Genomic DNA, 19,527 nt, shown 5'->3' with positions numbered 1-19,527 from the left:
TTCCGGAAATAAATTCCATTTCTCTACCGTTGATGGGACCGCAAACAACCACGCTCCAACGTCCAAATAACGCCGAGCTCCTTCTGATTCGAAGATCGCGATATCCAACGGACCAATCGTGCACCGTTACTTTCCCCACAATACGGAAAACAAGTAACAGCTGTCCAATTTAATCTGCTTAAAATTGTTGCAATAATCGTCCTATCAATGATGTAAAGTATGATGAAGGATGATATTTTCTTTTGATTATAGCGGATGGCTGAGATTTAAATATTATTTTTTAAATCTCAGCCCACATATAAATGTAAATAAAAAAAATCAAACGATAGGAAATAGTATAGAAATGGCAACAGAACTACACTAGAACAGAACTACACTAGGGCTCGTTTGGTTCGCAGGAAGCATTTTCCTTCCTAGGAACATGATTCCTGGAAAACAAATTCCTAGGAAGAGAATGCCTAGGAAAGTACTTTTGGCATGTTTGGTTGACCATGGGAGAGTGACAAATTTCCAAGGTGCTTATGTTTGGTTGGCCATCCACTTTCCTAGGAAAGTTATATATAATTCCTATTATGCCCTTAATAAAAATTAGGTTTTTAATGCCTCTTTAATGCTTCTTTAATGCTGAAGGGACTTTTTGGAAAAAAGTAAAAATGGAGTGATTCCCGCCTCATGGAAAAGTTGCTTTCCCATGTTTCTCATGGGAAAGACTTTCCCATGAAATGTGGGAATCACATTCCCATGGGAATACAACTTTCCCTTCTCTCTCCTTTGAAAACTCCAACCAAATAAGAGGCATATCATTACTTTTTCGTTGACCACACTTTCCTTCTTTCTTTTTCCGCGAACCAAACGAGCCCTAGAGTATCGAACAGCAAATGGGACAATCCAGTGAGCAGCTTTACTAATTTTTCGAAATACACGGACTACCTATGGATATAGGCTCCCAGTAGGTCGCACGGGTGCTCGTCACAATGCGATCCCCACCTCGAATTCAGAAAAAATTATTATTGTTTTTCTGTAAAGTTGAATTGTTGAGGAAAATGTCATGCCATCAGCAACAAAGACCGCTACGGATGATGCGGAAAGGGGAGGCGTTCGAAACCGTTAGGTATAAACGGACGTTATTTTAGACGTTGGCCCCTTCCAGGTAGGGGTTAAAACGGAAATACGAACGACTGCCCGGGCTCAGCTGCTGATCGGTCGTGCAAAAAAGCGAGAGGCCCGAGGCCAGCACGCTTGTATTTCCCTGTCCCTCTCTCTCTCCTTCTCTTCTTCTTATTATTATTTTTACCTTGCCTCCTCCCATCTCTCGGTCTTCTCTTCCTCCCCTGGTCTCTTTCTTGTCGGGCGAATAACCCCTCCACGGCCGAGACCCTCGCCGCTAGGCTCCCCATCCAGGGTTCCTGCCTCCCGAATTCCCGGACACGCCCGCCGGAAACCGGGACCTTGGACCCCGAGCCCGACGGAGCTGGTTTCCCCACCCTCCCTCCGACCTGCTCCTCTCTCCTCTTCGGCCGCCGCTCTCGCCGGCCGAGGAGTTGCCGCTCGAATCGATCCGCTCTTCTCGGTGTCCGAGCCTTCGCCGGCCATGCGGCGGTCATCGGTGGTGGCCGGAGGGTGAGTGACCGCGGCGGAGCCGCCGGAGGACGGACGATGAAGGGGACCGTGAGCGCCGCCCCAGCGGCGAATCCTTGCGACGGTGAGTAAGCTCCCACTGTTTTCTTTTTTCTTGGCGGTGGAATCTGGTACTGACACGCGTGACGGGAAGTGGTGGGTGGCGCAGGGGAGAGGAAGACGATAAACCCGGAGCTATGGTACGCGTGCGCGGGGCCGCTGGTGACGCTGCCGCCGGTGGGGAGCCTCGTCGTCTACTTCGCCCAGGGCCACAGCGAGCAGGTATATCTTATACCCGTCTTTCCTATTCTGCACCCGACTTTTCTTCCTTCCTCTTTTCCTGCGAAAGATATCCGGGAAATTTCTTGCTTCAAGAAACTAGTCAATGACGCACTTCTTGCTTGTTCTTTTCTCTCCTATCTTATTTACCCCTTTTTGCTTCTTCCGAAATAAACTATATGCTGCTTTCTTTCTTTCTTTCTTTCTTTCTTTCTTCTTTTTCCTCCCTAATCATATGCTTTTATTCAGTTTTCTTGAAAATAATTGTTTCTTTCTTCTTTTTCCTCCCTAATCATATGCTTTTATTCAGTTTTCTTGAAAATAATTCTTTCTTTCTTCTTTTTCCTCCCTAATCATATGCTTTTATTCAGTTTTCTTGACAATAATTCTTTCTTTTTTCTTTTTCGTCCCTAATCATATGCTTTTATTCAGTTTTCTTGAAATTTATCTCATGATTTTTCTCCCCCAGATTCCTTCTCGGCATTTTTCTGGGTTCAAGAGGGCGAAATTTGATGAGCACTTCTGCGGAATCTGAGATAAAACCAACCGAATATCGTTAGTTTTAGTATGTCCGCGATTATGAGCTGAAAAAGAGATTGGAGTTGTATCTATAACTAAAATGCAGTTGGGGTACTTGGAATTTGTTGATTGAGCGATTGATTTTGAGAAATTTGGCATTAAATAAAATCCCTTGTTCTTTCTTGGTAGGAATCACTTTCCATCCGTTGTTGGATATTCATATTTGCGCGCTTAATAAAGTCCCTTTCCTTTTCGGTAGATCTACCAGGCTTTACAAAAGATTTTTCCCCACAATCATTCTTCTTATTGTGCTTTTTACCCCCTTCATTTTTTCCCTCCCTTTACTTGTTTTCTTTACGTGTGTATAGTCGAGAACAAGCAACATGGATTGCTGCGCATCCTTGTATCTTCCATCTGAATAAACTTGGAATTATCTTATGCTGGCTAATAATCTGATGATGGGTAGTACCTGCAATTAGACAAAAATAGAATCTTGCAAGTTTTTTTTCAAAAATTTTTTTTTTTTCTAGTGACTGGTTTTCCCAAGATGGCCCAAGAAGCCAGACAGTGATGCCTGGACATCATGCAAAAACAGGATTGGATAACTACCGTAGCCCTGTTTTAGGGTGTCGGATGTGCCATCCATGCATGCATCGGAAAATACCATGCAGAATGCGGTAGGCAGCCTGTTCATTTATATATGATGGCCTCCTGGTTGAGCTTTACAAACTTGCAAAATGCAGCATGATTTCTTTCTAATTAATTTTGGATATCCATCTCCTCAATCAAATCATGAATAAAAATCGAAATATTTCCATTTATTTTCAGTTTCAGCATTTGTAATTTGTTTTGTTTCTCTCCTCTAGACTTTCCTTGATACCCCAACATAATTGACAAACCTAGACAAAATATGAATCTGGATGTAAGCAGAAACATGATGATACTACACTTGCCTAATTTGGTGTGCTGTTCTCCTCATTCTGGATTTGATTTGATATAATTTGTTTTTTAGTATATCAAAATTATGCTGGCTTACTTCTCTGTTTACTTTTTTAATTTGGGTTTATGACATGTCCTAAATGCCTTATGACAAATGGGATCGATATATTTAATATCGACGCTCTTTTGATTTTGGTCCTTTTTTTTGTCAGTCAGAGGATTTTGGCTTGTTGAGAATTTGAAGTTGTATAGTTCTGGTTATATTAATGCAAAATAACGTTATCAGATTAGGATGGATGGGGAGGATGTTTAGTATAACTTAAATCAGATGCTCTGACTGATATTGTGGAAAAGAAAATCCATATAGACTCGAATCAAAAAGTTTACCATTCAAAATCCACCTCGTAGTCATCCATAGCTGTGTAGATCATTGAATTGCTTTACTATTTTTTTGATGCATCTGGCTGTGTTGTAAGTTTTTGCTTGATAGAAAAAAATAATGGTATATGTTAATATATTATTACATCACACCTTGCAGAACCTTGGAGCCAACTGGATGTTTTTTTTTATTATTATTAAAAACCATACCTATGATTGCCATTTTTCTTCGACAATTTATTAGTGTCAAAAACTGCTAATAAAATATAAATGATTAGATATATTGCTTAGACCGACATGTTTGCATTTTCAGGTTGCGGCTTCTATGCAGAAGGATATTGATGCTCACATTCCGAACTATCCAAATCTTCCATCAAAATTGATATGCCTTCTTCACAATGTTACTCTGCATGTATGTTACTTATTTGCTATATTTCTTTTAGTTAAGATGCATAACATCTTCCATTTTCCATTCGCCTTTGACATGATCTTCTGCATGTTTGTGCAAATCTCTAGGCGGATCCAGAGACAGATGAAGTATATGCTCAAATGACACTCCAGCCGGTCAGCACAGTAAGTTCGTCCCTCCACATTTTGTTGCTTCTGTCATGCTTTCGAGGGTAAAAAGACAAAAAAAATTCTATGGAACTTTTGCCTCTAAAGGAAAGGAGAAAGAGGTCTAACTAATGATCTAGTGATTCAACAGCAAGATGCTGTGCACCTCAACGGCCTGGTATCCTTGATTACATTGTGTTTCTATCAACATTGTACTAATTACTGTTTAAACTCTGCCAAGTATTGTGTAACCTTCTAGTCAAGTTTTCTTATTTTTTAATTATTTATTTATTTCTGCCAGTATGACAAGGACGCATTACAGGCCTCAGAACTTGCACTAAAACAGACTAGAATGCAGACAGAATTCTTCTGTAAAACATTGACTGCAAGTGATACAAGCACTCATGGAGGTTTTTCTGTGCCCCGTCGTGCAGCAGAAAAGATCTTTCCTCCTCTTGTAAGTTAATTTGATAGTCAAACATATAACATGTAAATGACATTAGCTTCCTGGTGCTTTTTGAACTATCCTTTTATCTGCATTATCTTTTTTGTACTGCGTAGGACTTTTCAATGCAACCACCTGCCCAGGAACTGCAGGCACGGGACTTGCATGATAATGTATGGACCTTCCGCCATATCTATCGAGGTATTAGCCATTAAGTCCCAAGCAAAGTTTAGCTCAGATTTATGTTCACATTACAACTATGCTTGTAAGGTTTATATCTAAATAATCTGATCCATATTGAATCTTACAATTTTTAAGGTGAACTTACCAAATTCTTGTTATACTCGATCCTCACTTGATAAAATTGCATATTTATTTGTTTTAGCGGCATGCAATCTAAACGCTCATCATAGATTATGACTTGCTGTGTATGTGCTTATTGACTCATGCATGCTTTACTTTTGTGCATAAACATCTTATTTCTACTTTACATTCCGTAAAGACAAATTTGTCATCTTCTGCTTGACACCAGGTCAGCCTAAAAGACACTTACTGACAACTGGTTGGAGCTTATTTGTGAGTGGAAAGAGGCTTTTTGCTGGCGACTCTGTTTTGTTTATTAGGTAATTTCACCAAACATTGTCCTTTTTGTTTATTTGTAAAGGATGATCTAGCTTTATGCAGTCAAGTTGGTAAACTTTTTAGTCCAAAAAATGGAAATCCATGTTCTCTCTCTCTCTCCCCCTCTCTCTCCCTCTCTAATTGTACATAATCCCCTTTTCCCCTGCTTGTTTCTTATTATTCTTTTGACAATTTGAATGCTACGTATATTATGCCACATTGAGTAATTCAGAGAAAGCTGGGTGGTTATGATTAGGGTATGTATGTCATATGAGCAGATTATTCCAATAGGTACAAATTATGGAAGTTGGTGAGGTTTTAAATCCGAAATGAAACTTGGTGGTTGTTTCTTTCTTTGCACCAACTCAAATATAAACTTAATCCCCCTTTCCTCTTCTTGTTCTGTTTATTCCCTATTTTTGTTATGTATATTATGCCAAGCACAAATAATTTGGACAAAGCTGGACACTTGGCTTCACTATGTATATTTGATGAGCAGTTTTATTCCAGTAGAAGTAGATTTTGGGCAGCAAAGTCATGTATTTTTCTCCACCCTATCTGTGTTCAGGGATGAAAAACAGCAGCTTCTCTTGGGCATTAGACGTGCTAACAGGCAACCTACTAACATTTCATCATCGGTCCTGTCAAGCGATAGCATGCATATTGGGATTCTTGCTGCTGCAGCTCACGCCGCTGCAAACAACAGCCCCTTTACTGTATTTTACAACCCAAGGTTTGTGGTTTCCATTTCTTTTATATATTTGCCAATTGGAGCAAATAGGCAATCATTTATCTTTCTGTAAGCTGTATTTCTTGCATGTGTTGATGGCTTAAAGTAGCCTGTTTCTGCAGGGCTAGTCCTTCAGAATTTGTTGTTCCTTTTGCCAAGTACCAGAAAGCAGTGTATAATAACCAAATATCCCTAGGCATGCGCTTTCGAATGTTGTTTGAAACCGAAGAATCAGGAACAAGAAGGTTAGCTCATACTGGTTTCTGCTCATACCATATTTTCTAAATAATCATGATGACTGCGAGAGAGACAAAAATGAACCATCTAAAGTCAATACGAGTACCAGGTTTAAGCTCTAACTAAAACATCATTTTTTTCTGGTTTCCTAGTAAACCAAACTTGCTAACAAATTGAAAACTAAGTGTTGCATTTAGCTTTACCTTGATATGTCACACAACACAGACCTCTAAGATATTTGGTCAAGTTGAAAAATGATGGAGACTAATTTAGTCTTATATCTGCAGGTATATGGGTACAATCACTGGTATTAGTGATTTAGATCCTGTGAGGTGGAAGAACTCACAGTGGTGCAATTTACAGGTAATTATTTGCATTATTAGACTTTTAATGTAGTACTATTTTGCATACTAATAATTTTACTAACCGTTTCTTTAATGTATTGCCATTTAATACAGTTTGATGTTGCTTAACAGGTAGGGTGGGACGAATCTGCAGCTGGTGAGAGGCGCAATAGGGTCTCCATCTGGGAGATTGAACCTGTGTTAGCTCCTTTCTTCATCTGCCCGCCACCATTTTTCAGACCAAAACGTCCTAGGCAACCAGGAATCCCAGGTACATGTTGAATGATGAGATATATGATGATGGCAAGTCTTAGCAGTACTCAATTTAGATCATGGCAGAAACACATGTGATTCAAACATTATCAAGCTTCTTGCCAGATAGTGTACAAAACAAACCTCATAGCAGCCACCTTAACTGGCACTTTTAAATATGCAACTAGGCTTATGGCATCAGATTTTTTTTTTTTTTAAAAAAAGAAAGAGACGCATAGCCTAAGAAAACTCAAATTTCATGGTTCTTCTGCTTGCTTGTAAAGAGTAAGGTATGGTTGAGGTGCAGAGCCCATGGTTCTAGTTTCTGAACAAGACTTCATGATCAATTGGCAAGTTCTGATTATTGAAGTAGGGTTTCTGAGTAGTAAATGAACTATCTGGCGCAAAGTATGCTGTATCGGGCCGAACCGAGCGGTACAGAGCATACCGTACCATACCCGTTTGGTACCAGTATCCGGTATGAGTGGCGTACCGATATTCAATATACCAAAAAAATCCATACCATACCGTACTGATATTGTGCTAGTGTGGCACTGGTACGAAGTCTGATATCGAAACAACGAACCTTGATATGGTGCTTTTACTTTGACTAGACTAGATTTCTGACTAACGTGATCACTCCTGCAGATGATGAATCATCAGATATGGAAAATCTTTTTAAGAGGGCAATGCCGTGGCTTAGCGAGGAGATCTGCAGAAAGGACTCTCAAACTCAGAACACTGTAATGCCTGGACTGAGCTTAGTTCAGTGGATGAGCATGCAGCAGAATGCGCCACCTGCTAATTCAAATATGCAGACTGATTACCTGCGGTCCTTAACTGCACCTGCTATACAAAACGCTGGAGCAACTGATCTCTCAAGGCAGTTGGGTATGCAGGCCCCGTTTTTGCAGCAGAATAACATTCAATTCAATGCTGCTAGGCTGCCTCAGCAAAACCAACAACTTGATCAATTTTCAAAGGTGTCTGTCCCACTAAACCAATTAGGCGTTGTTACTAGACCTCAACAACAAATGCAAGATGTTGGTACGCAGCAAAGGCAACAACTAGTTAACCAATCGTTACCCTTGAACCAAACCCAGTCCAATATCATACAACCTCAAGTACTGGTCCAGGCTCAAGTCCAGCAGCAACAGCCTGTGATCCAGAGCCATCAGCCATTGCAAACAAGTATGCAACAAAACCAGCCACAACATCAGCAGTTATTCCTGCAGCAGCAGCAGCAGCATCAACAACAACATCAACAACAACATCAGCAACAGCTACAGCAGCAGCACCAGTTTCAGCAGCAGCAAAATAGGATGCCTGTTCAGCTTCCCAACCATATAAATCAACAACTACAGTTAACAGACCATCAGATTCAGTTGCAGCTGTTACAGAAGCCCCAGCAGCAGCAGCAGACATTATCACAGCCCACAGCGCAACATCCTGAACTGCCACAAATCCAAGAGCAGCAGAAACCACATTCAGAAGGACCACATCAATTAGCTAACTCACATTCACTCACGCAGCAAAACATGCTCTCTCAACAATGCGCAAAAACTACTTCACAAGCTGTGCGGCTGTCACAACCCTTGCCTCAACAGTCCCAGCAAAAGTTTCATCAGCAGCAAGTTGTACTTTCTGAGTTGAATGGTGCAGTGCTTCCTCCAACACCAAAGACCAATCTCCTCCCAACAACTGGCAGCTCTTTGTTGGCAGCTGGAGGAGCACAGTCAGGGCTTACAGAAGACGTCCCATCTTGCTCCACTTCACCTTCCACGAATAATGGTGTTGTTTTTCCTCAGTTGATCTTAAATAGGAGCCACCACCCCAGCACAATGACAACGGATAAGACATCTCAGTCAGCTGTGACAATTTTGAGTCATAACTCCTTTGAAGCTGCAGCAGCAACCCCCAATATAGCCACAGAGTTGCCCAAACCTATAAACAATGTGAAGGCCTCAACTCCAATTTCCAAGGTGCAAACTCAGGGAGTCATTGCCCCTCAAACATTTATAAGCAATGCAGCACAGATGGATTATTTGGACACAACCTCTTCAGGAACTTCAGTATGCATTTCTCAGACTGATGGGCCTTTACAACAAAGCTTCCCACTTTCTTCTCTCAATCAGCCATCCATGTTCGGAGATGCGCCTCCAGACAGTGAGGTCCAGGGCACAGATCCAAGAAATAATGTCCTTTTTGGAGTTAACATAGATGGCCCATTAGGCATACCTCTAACTACTGATGCCTTGCTGGCAAACAGCATTAATTCAGGAAAGTACCAGAATCTTATCTCAGGAAATGTGATTACTAATCCCAGCACCTCAAAAGATACTCAACAGGAGTTGTCATCATCTATGGTCTCGCAGTCATTTGGGGTTCCAAACGTGGCATTCAATTCTATTGATTCCACGGTCAATGAGGGCAGCTTCTTGAACAGAAGTTCTTGGGCACCCGCACCACCACTTCAGCGAATGAGGACTTACACCAAGGTTTGTGGTTTCAACTTTACAATGTTTAGAAATTTAATTCTTAAAAAAACATCGCTTCTCTGAGCTTGATTATGTGGCACTAGGATCCACAAAGCAGATTTGGAGAACTAGTTTAACAAATAGTATGGATGTTTAAAATTATCATATTCATAATTTGATCAAACTCAAAACCTAAATGAGTTAATGGTCAGTCTTACTATAAGGCATGCACGATATGGCTGCACGAGATAAGACTAGTACAATAAATGGTGGGGCCAATATGCTGCTTGTAGCATATGCTAAGAATTGGGTGGTGGATTCATATGTTCTAGATGCAACTCCATACAGAAATATATGATATAGAACTCAAAAGTTGGCCTATATATTGACACCAAAAGTATTCGTGTAAAGGAAGAATTTGCTGTACATGGTGTTTAAAATGTAGAACTAGAGCATTTCCAAGAAGAATTAAAAGTTGGAAAACTAGAGCGTATCTGCAAGATTATGGGTTCTGATATGATTATTATCATTAATTTGGTGAAATATTGTAAATAAGCACGAACAATCTTCCCTTTTAGGCATATATCCCATTTTAACACGAGCTGATTTACTAAGCAGGTTGGCATTGTTGGGATTATATGTCACATGCTTAGTTATACTAATTACTAATTTGCTGCTGAAATATTTCTGCCTTACCTTTGAATAGTTGTATTCCATTTGTTCTTTTTCTTTTTTCTTTACCAGCCTAACATAAGATATCTGTGTGTAGGTCCACAAGCGTGGTGCTGTAGGCAGATCAATAGATATTGCCCGTTATTCAGGCTATGATGAGCTGAAACATGATCTTGCTCGAATGTTCAGTATAGAGGGGCAGCTTGAGGATCGGCAAAGAATTGGGTGGAAGCTAGTTTATGTCGATCATGAGAGCGATGTTTTACTTGTGGGAGATGATCCATGGGAGTAAGTTTAAACATCTTTAGCTTGTTAAAGTTTTTTCATTTACTTCCTGAAAATAATGCCAACGCACGCTACAATTTCTTAGGCAATGAACTATGGGAACCAAGTGCCATCATTGGTCTAGGAAAAACTTTTTATGGTAAACTAGAAGAAATGAGATTCAAAACTGTAGTCATCTAAAATGTGATGTATGATTGAGCATCAAGGATTCTTGCTTGGACGCAAGCAGAAAAGATGTCATGTTGAATAGTACCAGGCAACTTCAAAAGATCAACAAATGGTTCGCTTGATTAACAATCCAATCATGCACGGAAAAAACGGAGTGAGTACAGTCAATAGGAAGGTGTCTGGGCATGGCAAATAGGCCAAGGAGTGGTTTGGGAGGAGAAATACAGGTAAAATTGGAAACAGCAGTCAAAACCATACAATTTGAAATTACACAAATAGGTGTTACTGTTTTCTAGTTTTATCACCTCCCACCTGTCAGTCTACTGGGGCAAATGAAAACCATAATTTTCTTTAACATGGGAAAACCAGTTTGTTTTAGACTTAAAGCACAATCATCTGATGCTTGCTTTTTAATGTATACAGGGAGTTTGTGAATTGTGTGCGGTACATCAGGATTTTGTCCCCGCAAGAAGTCCAACAGATGAGCTTGGATGGTGATCTGGGGAACAACATCCTTCCGAATCAAGCCTGCAGCAGTTCAGATGGTGGAAATGCATGGAGGGGTCAGTGTGACCGAAACTCCGGCAACCCTTCAGCTGGATCGTACGACCATCTGGAATGATCCAGATTGTGTCTGATGGTCATGCAATACATTAAACTTAGGCTCGTAGCGGCCGGGGAGACGCCTTTTTGCCTCCCAGCCATGTTTGTGACCATCGTTGATTCGGAAAGACAATGCGAGGTTCAGGGTCTTGACCTCCAGAACGCCCTGCCGATATTGCGAGCGGTCTCGAGGGCAAGAGCAACTGCGGAAGGATGCATGAGCAAGAGTGATTCTGATGACGAGCAATCCTAATTGTCCATTTACTTGTAAGTAGTGGGCTGGTTTCAGAAGTGCAATCTTTTTGTTTAGTTGATTTCTGTTTGACCTTTCTGGATGCAAAAGCTTCAAGATTTTTCTTATGTGTATATATGTAGTTTCTCACTAAACAAGATGTGCTGATTTGGTGATTTTGGGTATCGAAAATTAAGTGGGAACATATAGATATCTATGTTTATTGTTTATGCAAACCATTGGCTACTCTTATTGTTTTAAGAATATCGATAAAGGCAGCGATCTCGTCATAAACTGAGAATTCTGTAACTTAGTCCCAGGTCACTTCGGGATCTTTAGACACATGCTTGTGAAGAGTATGTACAAGACGTTGGCTCTGGGCTGTTAAAAGTATCATCACATTTAACATCTATACCGTGAGAATTGCTCCGTGCATTGATATCTCACTTTTCCCCCGTTAAACTCGATCGACTACATGAAAAGAAGAAACAACCCTCTTTGAACTCCGTCTATAACATGGCAACCCAAAAAAAAAATCTTGACTCTTGAAGTTGCCTAATAGCAGATAAGCTGCATGACATAATAATGATGCATCGGTAACATAATTTTCAATTAAAAAACAGATTAAGACTGAAATAACTTAGCAGATTAGTAAGGATGAAGCGGTTGTCTTCTTCAAACTTATCGGTTATTCCATAAAAAGAATAGAATTGATACCAAAATACTTCTGAACGCAAATAATAATTTATCTCATCCCTGCTGAAAATAAGATTCATATGTGGCCACCCTTGTCTTTGATTCAGGTTGTTCCAGCTCCTCCATAAAACCCATTGTCATTGCAAGAAAATCCTTCATGTGCAATCGCTTCCATTCCTTGGCAACACGGTAGGACCATATAAAAGTTAGAAGATCCAAGGATACGAGTGATAATGAAGCAGGAGCACAAAAGTTATTAGATCAAAAAACTGACATGGGACACGCACAAATCTAAATTCATGCCAAAAAAAAATGCCTCTCATAAAACCAAGCTTTTTAACATTCACCAGACAACACTTATCAGGATGCAATATATATTCCTGACAAAGCAAGATCACTTCCCCTGAATGTGCATGCACTCTGATGAACTAGTAAAATAAGTGCCAAAAAAAACTTCAACATCATACATAAACCTTTTCTGTTTTGTATCATCGAGCATTGACCAACTAATGCTGACTCCAGCCCATGGGTCAGTCAAGTCTTTGGGCTTAACCAGCCAACCTGGCACATTTACCCCCATTTGTATAAAAAAAGGTAGTTACGATCCTAATTATTTTATAAAAAATCCAATTTACGGACCACCTGCGCGAACATGCTGTACAAACTTTTTATATATAGCACAAAACTGGTCTGGCACCAAAAGATGAAGGAATACAACAAGCTTTTTTTTTTTTGGCTAAACAGCTTCCGGCTGCTACAAAGCATTATTAAAAGCTAAATATCAACATATAATAACTTATAAAAAAATATAACAATATGATAATATAAGGAATGGACTACATTGGTCTCGAGAAGAAAGGGTACTACCACTCTCGGATTCAAAATCAATTATCAAGCACTCAAATCGAAGATCCACAATGTTGATCTTCACCTATACCACTAAAAATATATATAAACCAAAAATCATATATTTTGATGGTCTCTAAACTATCCACATATATTAAAACATATATAGATTGAAAATAAACAGATTTTAATACTTAAATCACAGCAAAATATAGTCTTATATCATTTTAACCTCTCTTTTTTTTGGATACAACCATCTATTTTATTTTAACCATCCATTTTTGTGTCTACTTGAAACATAGGATAAAATCGCTAAAATATGTAATTTTTAAAGGTGTACGATATAGATCTTTGATTTGGGTGCCTGGCTACTGATTTTCAACTTGTAGACTAGATACCTCTCTCGAGAGAAAGATAATCTATCTCATAATATAATAATATAGTAATTTATAATAGTATAATAATAGTATAATAATATTATATAACATGTTCTTGTATCGACAAGAGTAGACCACTGACTGGCACCAGTGAGAGCTCAGCCTGAAGGATTTTCTTTAAGGCAAAAAAAAGGGCAATAATGAGTAATGTAACAGATCATGTTTACAAAAGGTTCTCTCTTAACCTGCCCACCCACCCACTCCAGCCCTCCCCTCCCCACCCTCCCTAGCAGGCCCCAAGAATTAAAAAAAAGAAAAAGAAAAAAGAGAGCTATATCTCAAGATAGCTTCCTGAAACATAGTCATTCTCGTTTTAAAGGATGGATAAGTTTCAATGGACAACAAGTTTTGGTTTAAATTTAATATATTATAAAATGTTGCTGAGCAGAAGGAAAATATATGGAATCAGAATACACAGGAAATTAGAAGAAATCAGCAATACTGTCCTTATGTCCAATTGTGAGAGACATCCATGTTTGTCATTAAGGTTAGAGAGGGGACATAAGAGAAGTAAGAACACACTACACATTCACGTCTATATGTTGTATGCGTGCATACTAAGACACTTTGATAAATTTATTTTGTTTGCATTCATCTGCATCTGCAAGACAAACGTAGCTTCAACTATATAAAGTAAACAGATGGAGAGGAGCGCTTACCTCAAAATCCCAGTCACCATGCAAGTTAGGGTCATCGTTGTCACCCCAAACATATGTATCAGCAAGTAATTTCTCTGCTGTATCCTGCAATACAAAATCATCTCTTCTAGAAATTAAAAAGCACAAGGCTGTAGAAAGAAATAGCTTCTGCCGAAAGTAGTTATTTTTTTTTTTCAAATGAACACAGCCATCATCTCTCTCAGAGTAAAACATGTCCTAGAAGAAAAATGCTAGTCATCAAATTTCCTCTAAAAGAAAGATTTGGCATATATTATGAAGATGACAAGACTAAGAATTTTGAAAAAAAAAAAAGAGTTATAATATTAAGAAGAATATGATTAGAAGTGCCACAAGAAAGACTTGGCATATATTATGAAGATGACAGAATACGAATTTTGACAAAAAGAAGTGTGTCACAGTACTAAGAAGGATATGATCAGAAGTGCAAGCATTAGAGGAGATGCAGAAGTAGTACAACTGACACCAAAGATGGAAATTGACCAGAATGGTCTGATTGCATGATCATTTGTGAGAGAGATCTAAAACCACCATAACAAGGATACGTATTAAACTTTGTGCCAAAGGACCAGAAAAAGGGAAGATTTGATCAACAATGAAGTTTGTGAGGAAGGCTTGGAGTTACATTGGAGGTAGCATTAATAAGAGTTAATTGGTAATAGATCAACCCCATGTAGTTGAAACAAATGTTGATGGTTATGGTTGTGTTTGTGTGGCATGTGCCTGCAGGTACATGTGCATCAGTCTGCACCTGCTGCATATGTACAGAAAGATACCCGTATAAGCAAGATAAACACTGAATATATTGATACAACTAACAGTGAAGCTAAATCAGCAAACATGCTTATCTCATTACCAGATCATAATAAATATTTCTTTCTCCAATCTGAAAGAGCCCATCAGACTTCATATTGGAACTACATATAGGATAAGCATACTTCCTTTTCCAATTATCTAAGTTTGTTTGTTGTGTTGATGACACATTGACGCCAAGGGTAAGCTTGTATATAAAAAGCTCTATTTCCACATTGTCTAAATTCTAAATTATACTTTTTTATATTATGCAAACCAACTTACAGCCAGTGAGACTTCAACAGCTCTTCTCTCATACTCCACATCTTCAAATGTATCTAGGACATCTAACTCGCGATCTGTAATTCCTAGAAGAACCTGTAAGCAAGAAATTCATTAGACCATAATCAAATATCAGGGGAGAGCTAGAAAATTATGCATCTCATTGTGCTTGTAAGTTGATGAGTAGAAACTAATTTCCATGGGGCAGAAAGAGTGAAACATAAAAAAAAAAAAAAAAATCTTATTTTTTCTAATATTGCATGATTCTAGGTTTTCATCACATTTTTAACCCCAAACATCAAGCAAAGTAGAAGAAATAAGAACCTCTTTAACTCACAACCTTGTTCATCAGGTGGAGTGCAACCAGGCCAACAGACAAAGTAAATTAGATGATCAACCATCGAGTAAATAGTGAAAAATGGTAAAATTATAGCAGAAGTTTTTTAGATAGTTTGTGATTTGCTGTAAAATAAGCATCTTCCAACTTCTGCGGAATTGAACTTCCACTTGACACTCTTTTTAGGTGTCATTTCTCATGACATTAACCAAATCATTATCATTTGGAGCCCAATAATTCTGTCTAAGAATACGTTCCAGGAGAATCAGACTTTTAAAACTCTTATGTGGTGGTGGTATTCAGATTTCAAACACAGTCTGGCATTAAATGAGAATATCAGTCATAATTTTCAGTAAATGACTTAACATTCTAATTTCTAAAAGTTCCTATAAACGATCCACCATATAGGTAATTCTCTTGAATCATCTTGAATCATCTGAAAAATTAAGTTTTGAATCATCTTGTAATTTGGCTTATCGTATACATACATACGTATACACTTATATATGCATGTAAAAATATCCACATCTGTATTTCCTTCATGTAGCACAGATTAATCCAGATTAGGCATTCCATGAGTAATATTAGGCAGTAGGCTCACATTATAAAGAGTAAGCTAAAACTATGCACTTCTGTAAGCTATATCCCTGATGACATAGATAGTAAACGAGGTCATGCCTGCCCAAAGGGGTTTACCTCGCAAATCAGAGTTTCCAAGGGTAATATTTCTCAAATTCTCAATTTAAGTTCACGAAGTGGTCCCATGCAATGACACTGCCTGACTCCTTCTAAAAACCAAACCCCAATGATATAGATTGGTTACAATAGAAGCACCAGCTGCTTTAAACATCCATAGGGATTCAAAACGTAGGGCTGTGTGCATCCTAGTAAATGAAAGTATGAAACAAGACATGTGTCTCAGATCTTGACAGTGGAATCAGAATTAAAAATGTGCACACACCCTGTATGAAAGATAAAACAGGGAACGTCATTTGAAATCTACAGTCAAAATGTGATCCTACATGTACCAAATTTCTACTTGCCAGGCCCTGAAAAGCACCTCATAGACAAGTATAGCCCTATCAGGCCTTGGCCGCTAGAACAGCCTGAGCACACAACATCCTATGGCCAACTAGTTCTGGAATCCAGGGGCATTTCCAACAAAAAATTTAAAGGGCATAGATATGAAAAAAAATGAATGAAGGAAATCATAATGTGATTGGTGCATACACACTCACCCACAATAACATGTACACACATGCAAAAACATACTACATGCCCAGACAAGTCAGCCACCACCCCCAGCCACAGAATTCCATGAATGCACACATGTTTGGTTTACTGTGGAAAGATACATACCCATTCAGATGCACAGCCACATGAAACATGTGCATAAACAAGCTCATGCGGCATATGCACAAACATCTGTATGCACACAAGCTTGAACATACGTCAGCCCACATCGGCACAAAAACAGACAGGCACTAAAATAACATTAGGCAAACCATGCCGAAGAAAAGCTACATACTGATCCCATCATAATTTGAAGCACATCTAAAACATAAATGAAGGATCACAAAGTTAAACAAACATTGACCAAAACAATTAGCATGAAAAATAAAATTTCTGAGTAAGTGATGAGAAGATAAGTTGTATCTCAATTAAGAATCTATCAAAATGGATTATAAAAAAAACACGAAACATATCAAACAGTGAAAGTAACAGAACAAAAGCCATCTTGCAGTGTACATATTCAAAGAATAAAATCGTTACTTCTATCTAGATAGATAGATTTAAAATGGTAGATAAAGGCATCTTATTTCCAACCAAAAAAGCTTGTTTTCTATAACCTTCTCTAGCAAAAGAATATGCAAAGTTACTGTCCTCCTTAGGCAATGTATAAAATAACTTTTCAATTCACGGTGAAATTGTTCACCAGGTTTGCAAAAGGCTGCACCTTCTACGACCCAAGCAATAGCTAAAGGTGTTGTATGATTTCCTTTTGACAAATAATCCTATTTTTCACATGGAACGACAGAGGTAACTTCAAAATTACAGAAAAATCAAAGCTTGAGAAAGAAAATATGGAACTCAGCTTCCAACAGACAAAGAGAAGTAAGAATCAAGAGATGCATCTCATAACTATACAATGGAAAATGGATACATAAACTTCAAGAGCAAACTACACCGAAGACAAACAATATATAGAATAGGAGAAAAAGATATATATATAATTTGTGTATTCTGACTATGGAAGAAGCAAAGAAACATCCTTTTTCAGAGACAAATAATCCATCTAGTATAGAGATAAGAGACATCAGAAATCATATCAGGATTTGATTTCTATACCCAACATCAACAAATGAAGGATGAGTACAGGAAAAAAAAAGTTCGATGATTAAATTGATGATCCATCTAATATGCTTCATCCATAATCGCTCGAAAGGCTGAAAAATAAACATCTGCCGGATATTATATTAAGCAGCAAGAAGACTAAGTTATGAGGTGAACTTCTGCAAAGCACCAACAGTTAGTTTAACTGAAACAACTAGATAGGGAAGGCCCTTCTAACCAACCTTTCCTGCAACTTTTTTATTCTCTACAGGCAGAATTGCTGGATAAACACGCCCCTTAATACTAAACCTGTGGCTGCAAGAATAAAGCTTATGTCAACATTACTGCCACTTCACAGTAAACATTTGTGTGCATATGAGATTTGAATTCATCTTATCTGAACAATGAGACTACATGATTAAATTAGAACAGAAGTTGAATTTGGATATGCGTCCTTGGTATATCAGGTCATGGTATCCAATGTTTTGGCCCCCATGCCCCTCTATTTATTTATTTGTCTGGTTCTACATGCAAATTAGCATCCAATTTCCAAATATCATGCAAATCCGAGTAAAAGCAACAGGAGAAACAAGAACTTTGTTGGTTCGACCAACGCATTCGTCACTTTAAAATCTTGAAAAGGAAAAGAAAAGAAAAAACCGTGCAGTCACTTTCTTTCCCTCAATTGTCTGGGGCATTGGGCCAGCTGCAGGCAAATCTGGACTCAAGGGGACAAAGAAAAAGGGTTTTGATTGATTGCATCATGGTCCCAAACAAAAAAATCATGAAGATCGACGAATTGAAAAGAAGTGGGAGAACATGAGTTCTCAAAATACAAATCAAGAACATCAAGAACGTGGAAATTAAAAAGAAAAAAAAATCCGAAACCTAGGATCAGAATTCAAACCGAGTTCGACAGCAGAAGTTTCTTGATATTAATTCTCGGCCGCATCGTCAACGTACTCTTCTTCTTTTAATCTTCTTTACTGAAGGAAAACGAAAACAACAAATAAAAAAGAAAAGAAAAGTGGGAACTCCTCCTTTCCCTCTCATTATTATTCAAGAAGAAGGGGTTTCCATCGTGAATTATAGGCGGGGGCTTACGATCGATTCTATGACGGCGTCCATATGAAATAGTCTATGCCAATCGAAGAAGAGGAGAAAAAAAAAAGATTAACCTTAATAATAAGAAGGAGGAGGAGGAGGAGGAGGAGGAGGTACTGGTGATGAAGGACGGCAGGAGAGGAGGAGGGCACGCGCTTGAGGAGGACTTGCACCACCTCATCGGCGAGCAGACTCCCGTACACGAACACGCTGTGGAGAGGAAGAGTGGAGGCGGCCGCAGCAGCTGCAACGGCGGTCACGCTCACACCCTCGCCGCCCATCTCTCTCTCTCTCTCTCTCGAGAAGACAATAGGATAGTCGAGCCGTCACCTTACGCGAGAACTTTTGGATCAGAACAGGGAAAGCTGGAATTTGGACCTTATACCTCGTACGTAGGGCAAAAAAGGTTCCGATATAAATCGGATAATAAAATATCTATATTTATATTTATTTTTAGTTGAGAAACATTAATATTGTTACTACATATATCAATTGGATAATTGATTTTATGATCTACCAAATCAACGATGCGATGTGTTAACACTGCCATCTATTTCTTATGAAGTTTAGGTCTTGACTAAACAAGGTTACAAACAGCAAGAGATATTTAATGATCTATTGATGTTTTTCTTTTATACGATATAGATAATGCTGGAATTTATATCCATA

At 38.7% G+C, this 19,527-nt stretch overlaps 2 protein-coding genes across 3 annotated transcripts; one reads left to right on the top strand and one right to left on the bottom strand.

Annotated features, from left to right (window-relative positions):
- The first annotated feature begins 1,207 nt into the window (after positions 1-1,207).
- LOC103713126 (auxin response factor 19-like) lies at positions 1,208-11,599 on the top strand. Of its 2 annotated transcripts, none has more exons than XM_008799942.4 (14): positions 1,208-1,702; positions 1,787-1,899; positions 4,046-4,144; positions 4,249-4,305; positions 4,589-4,744; positions 4,849-4,933; positions 5,265-5,355; positions 5,922-6,086; positions 6,206-6,328; positions 6,608-6,683; positions 6,797-6,935; positions 7,565-9,414; positions 10,163-10,353; positions 10,942-11,599. In XM_008799942.4, the coding sequence occupies exons 1-14, from the start codon at positions 1,657-1,659 to the stop codon at positions 11,138-11,140; spliced, it is 3,390 nt and encodes a 1,129-aa protein (XP_008798164.1). In that variant the 5' UTR covers positions 1,208-1,656; the 3' UTR covers positions 11,141-11,599. The 2 variants fall into 2 exon arrangements, with proteins under 2 accessions (XP_008798164.1, XP_008798163.1); XM_008799941.4 differs by having other exon boundaries at positions 1,772-1,899.
- Positions 11,600-11,904: 305 nt separating this feature from the next.
- LOC103713127 (AIG2-like protein D) lies at positions 11,905-19,220 on the bottom strand. The gene is made up of 5 exons (XM_008799943.4): positions 18,976-19,220; positions 17,997-18,069; positions 15,087-15,179; positions 13,992-14,075; positions 11,905-12,226 (listed from the first exon to the last, which is right to left on the bottom strand). The coding sequence occupies exons 1-5, from the start codon at positions 19,137-19,139 to the stop codon at positions 12,104-12,106; spliced, it is 537 nt and encodes a 178-aa protein (XP_008798165.1). The 5' UTR covers positions 19,140-19,220; the 3' UTR covers positions 11,905-12,103.
- Between the last annotated feature and the right edge of the window lie 307 nt (positions 19,221-19,527).

The sequence above is a fragment of the Phoenix dactylifera genome, chromosome 9 (assembly GCF_009389715.1).
Source record: "Phoenix dactylifera cultivar Barhee BC4 chromosome 9, palm_55x_up_171113_PBpolish2nd_filt_p, whole genome shotgun sequence".
NCBI classification, from domain to species: Eukaryota; Viridiplantae; Streptophyta; class Magnoliopsida; order Arecales; family Arecaceae; genus Phoenix; species Phoenix dactylifera.
The sequence above is the reverse complement of the archived record's forward strand: the minus strand, read 5'-3'. Positions and strand labels throughout refer to the sequence as shown.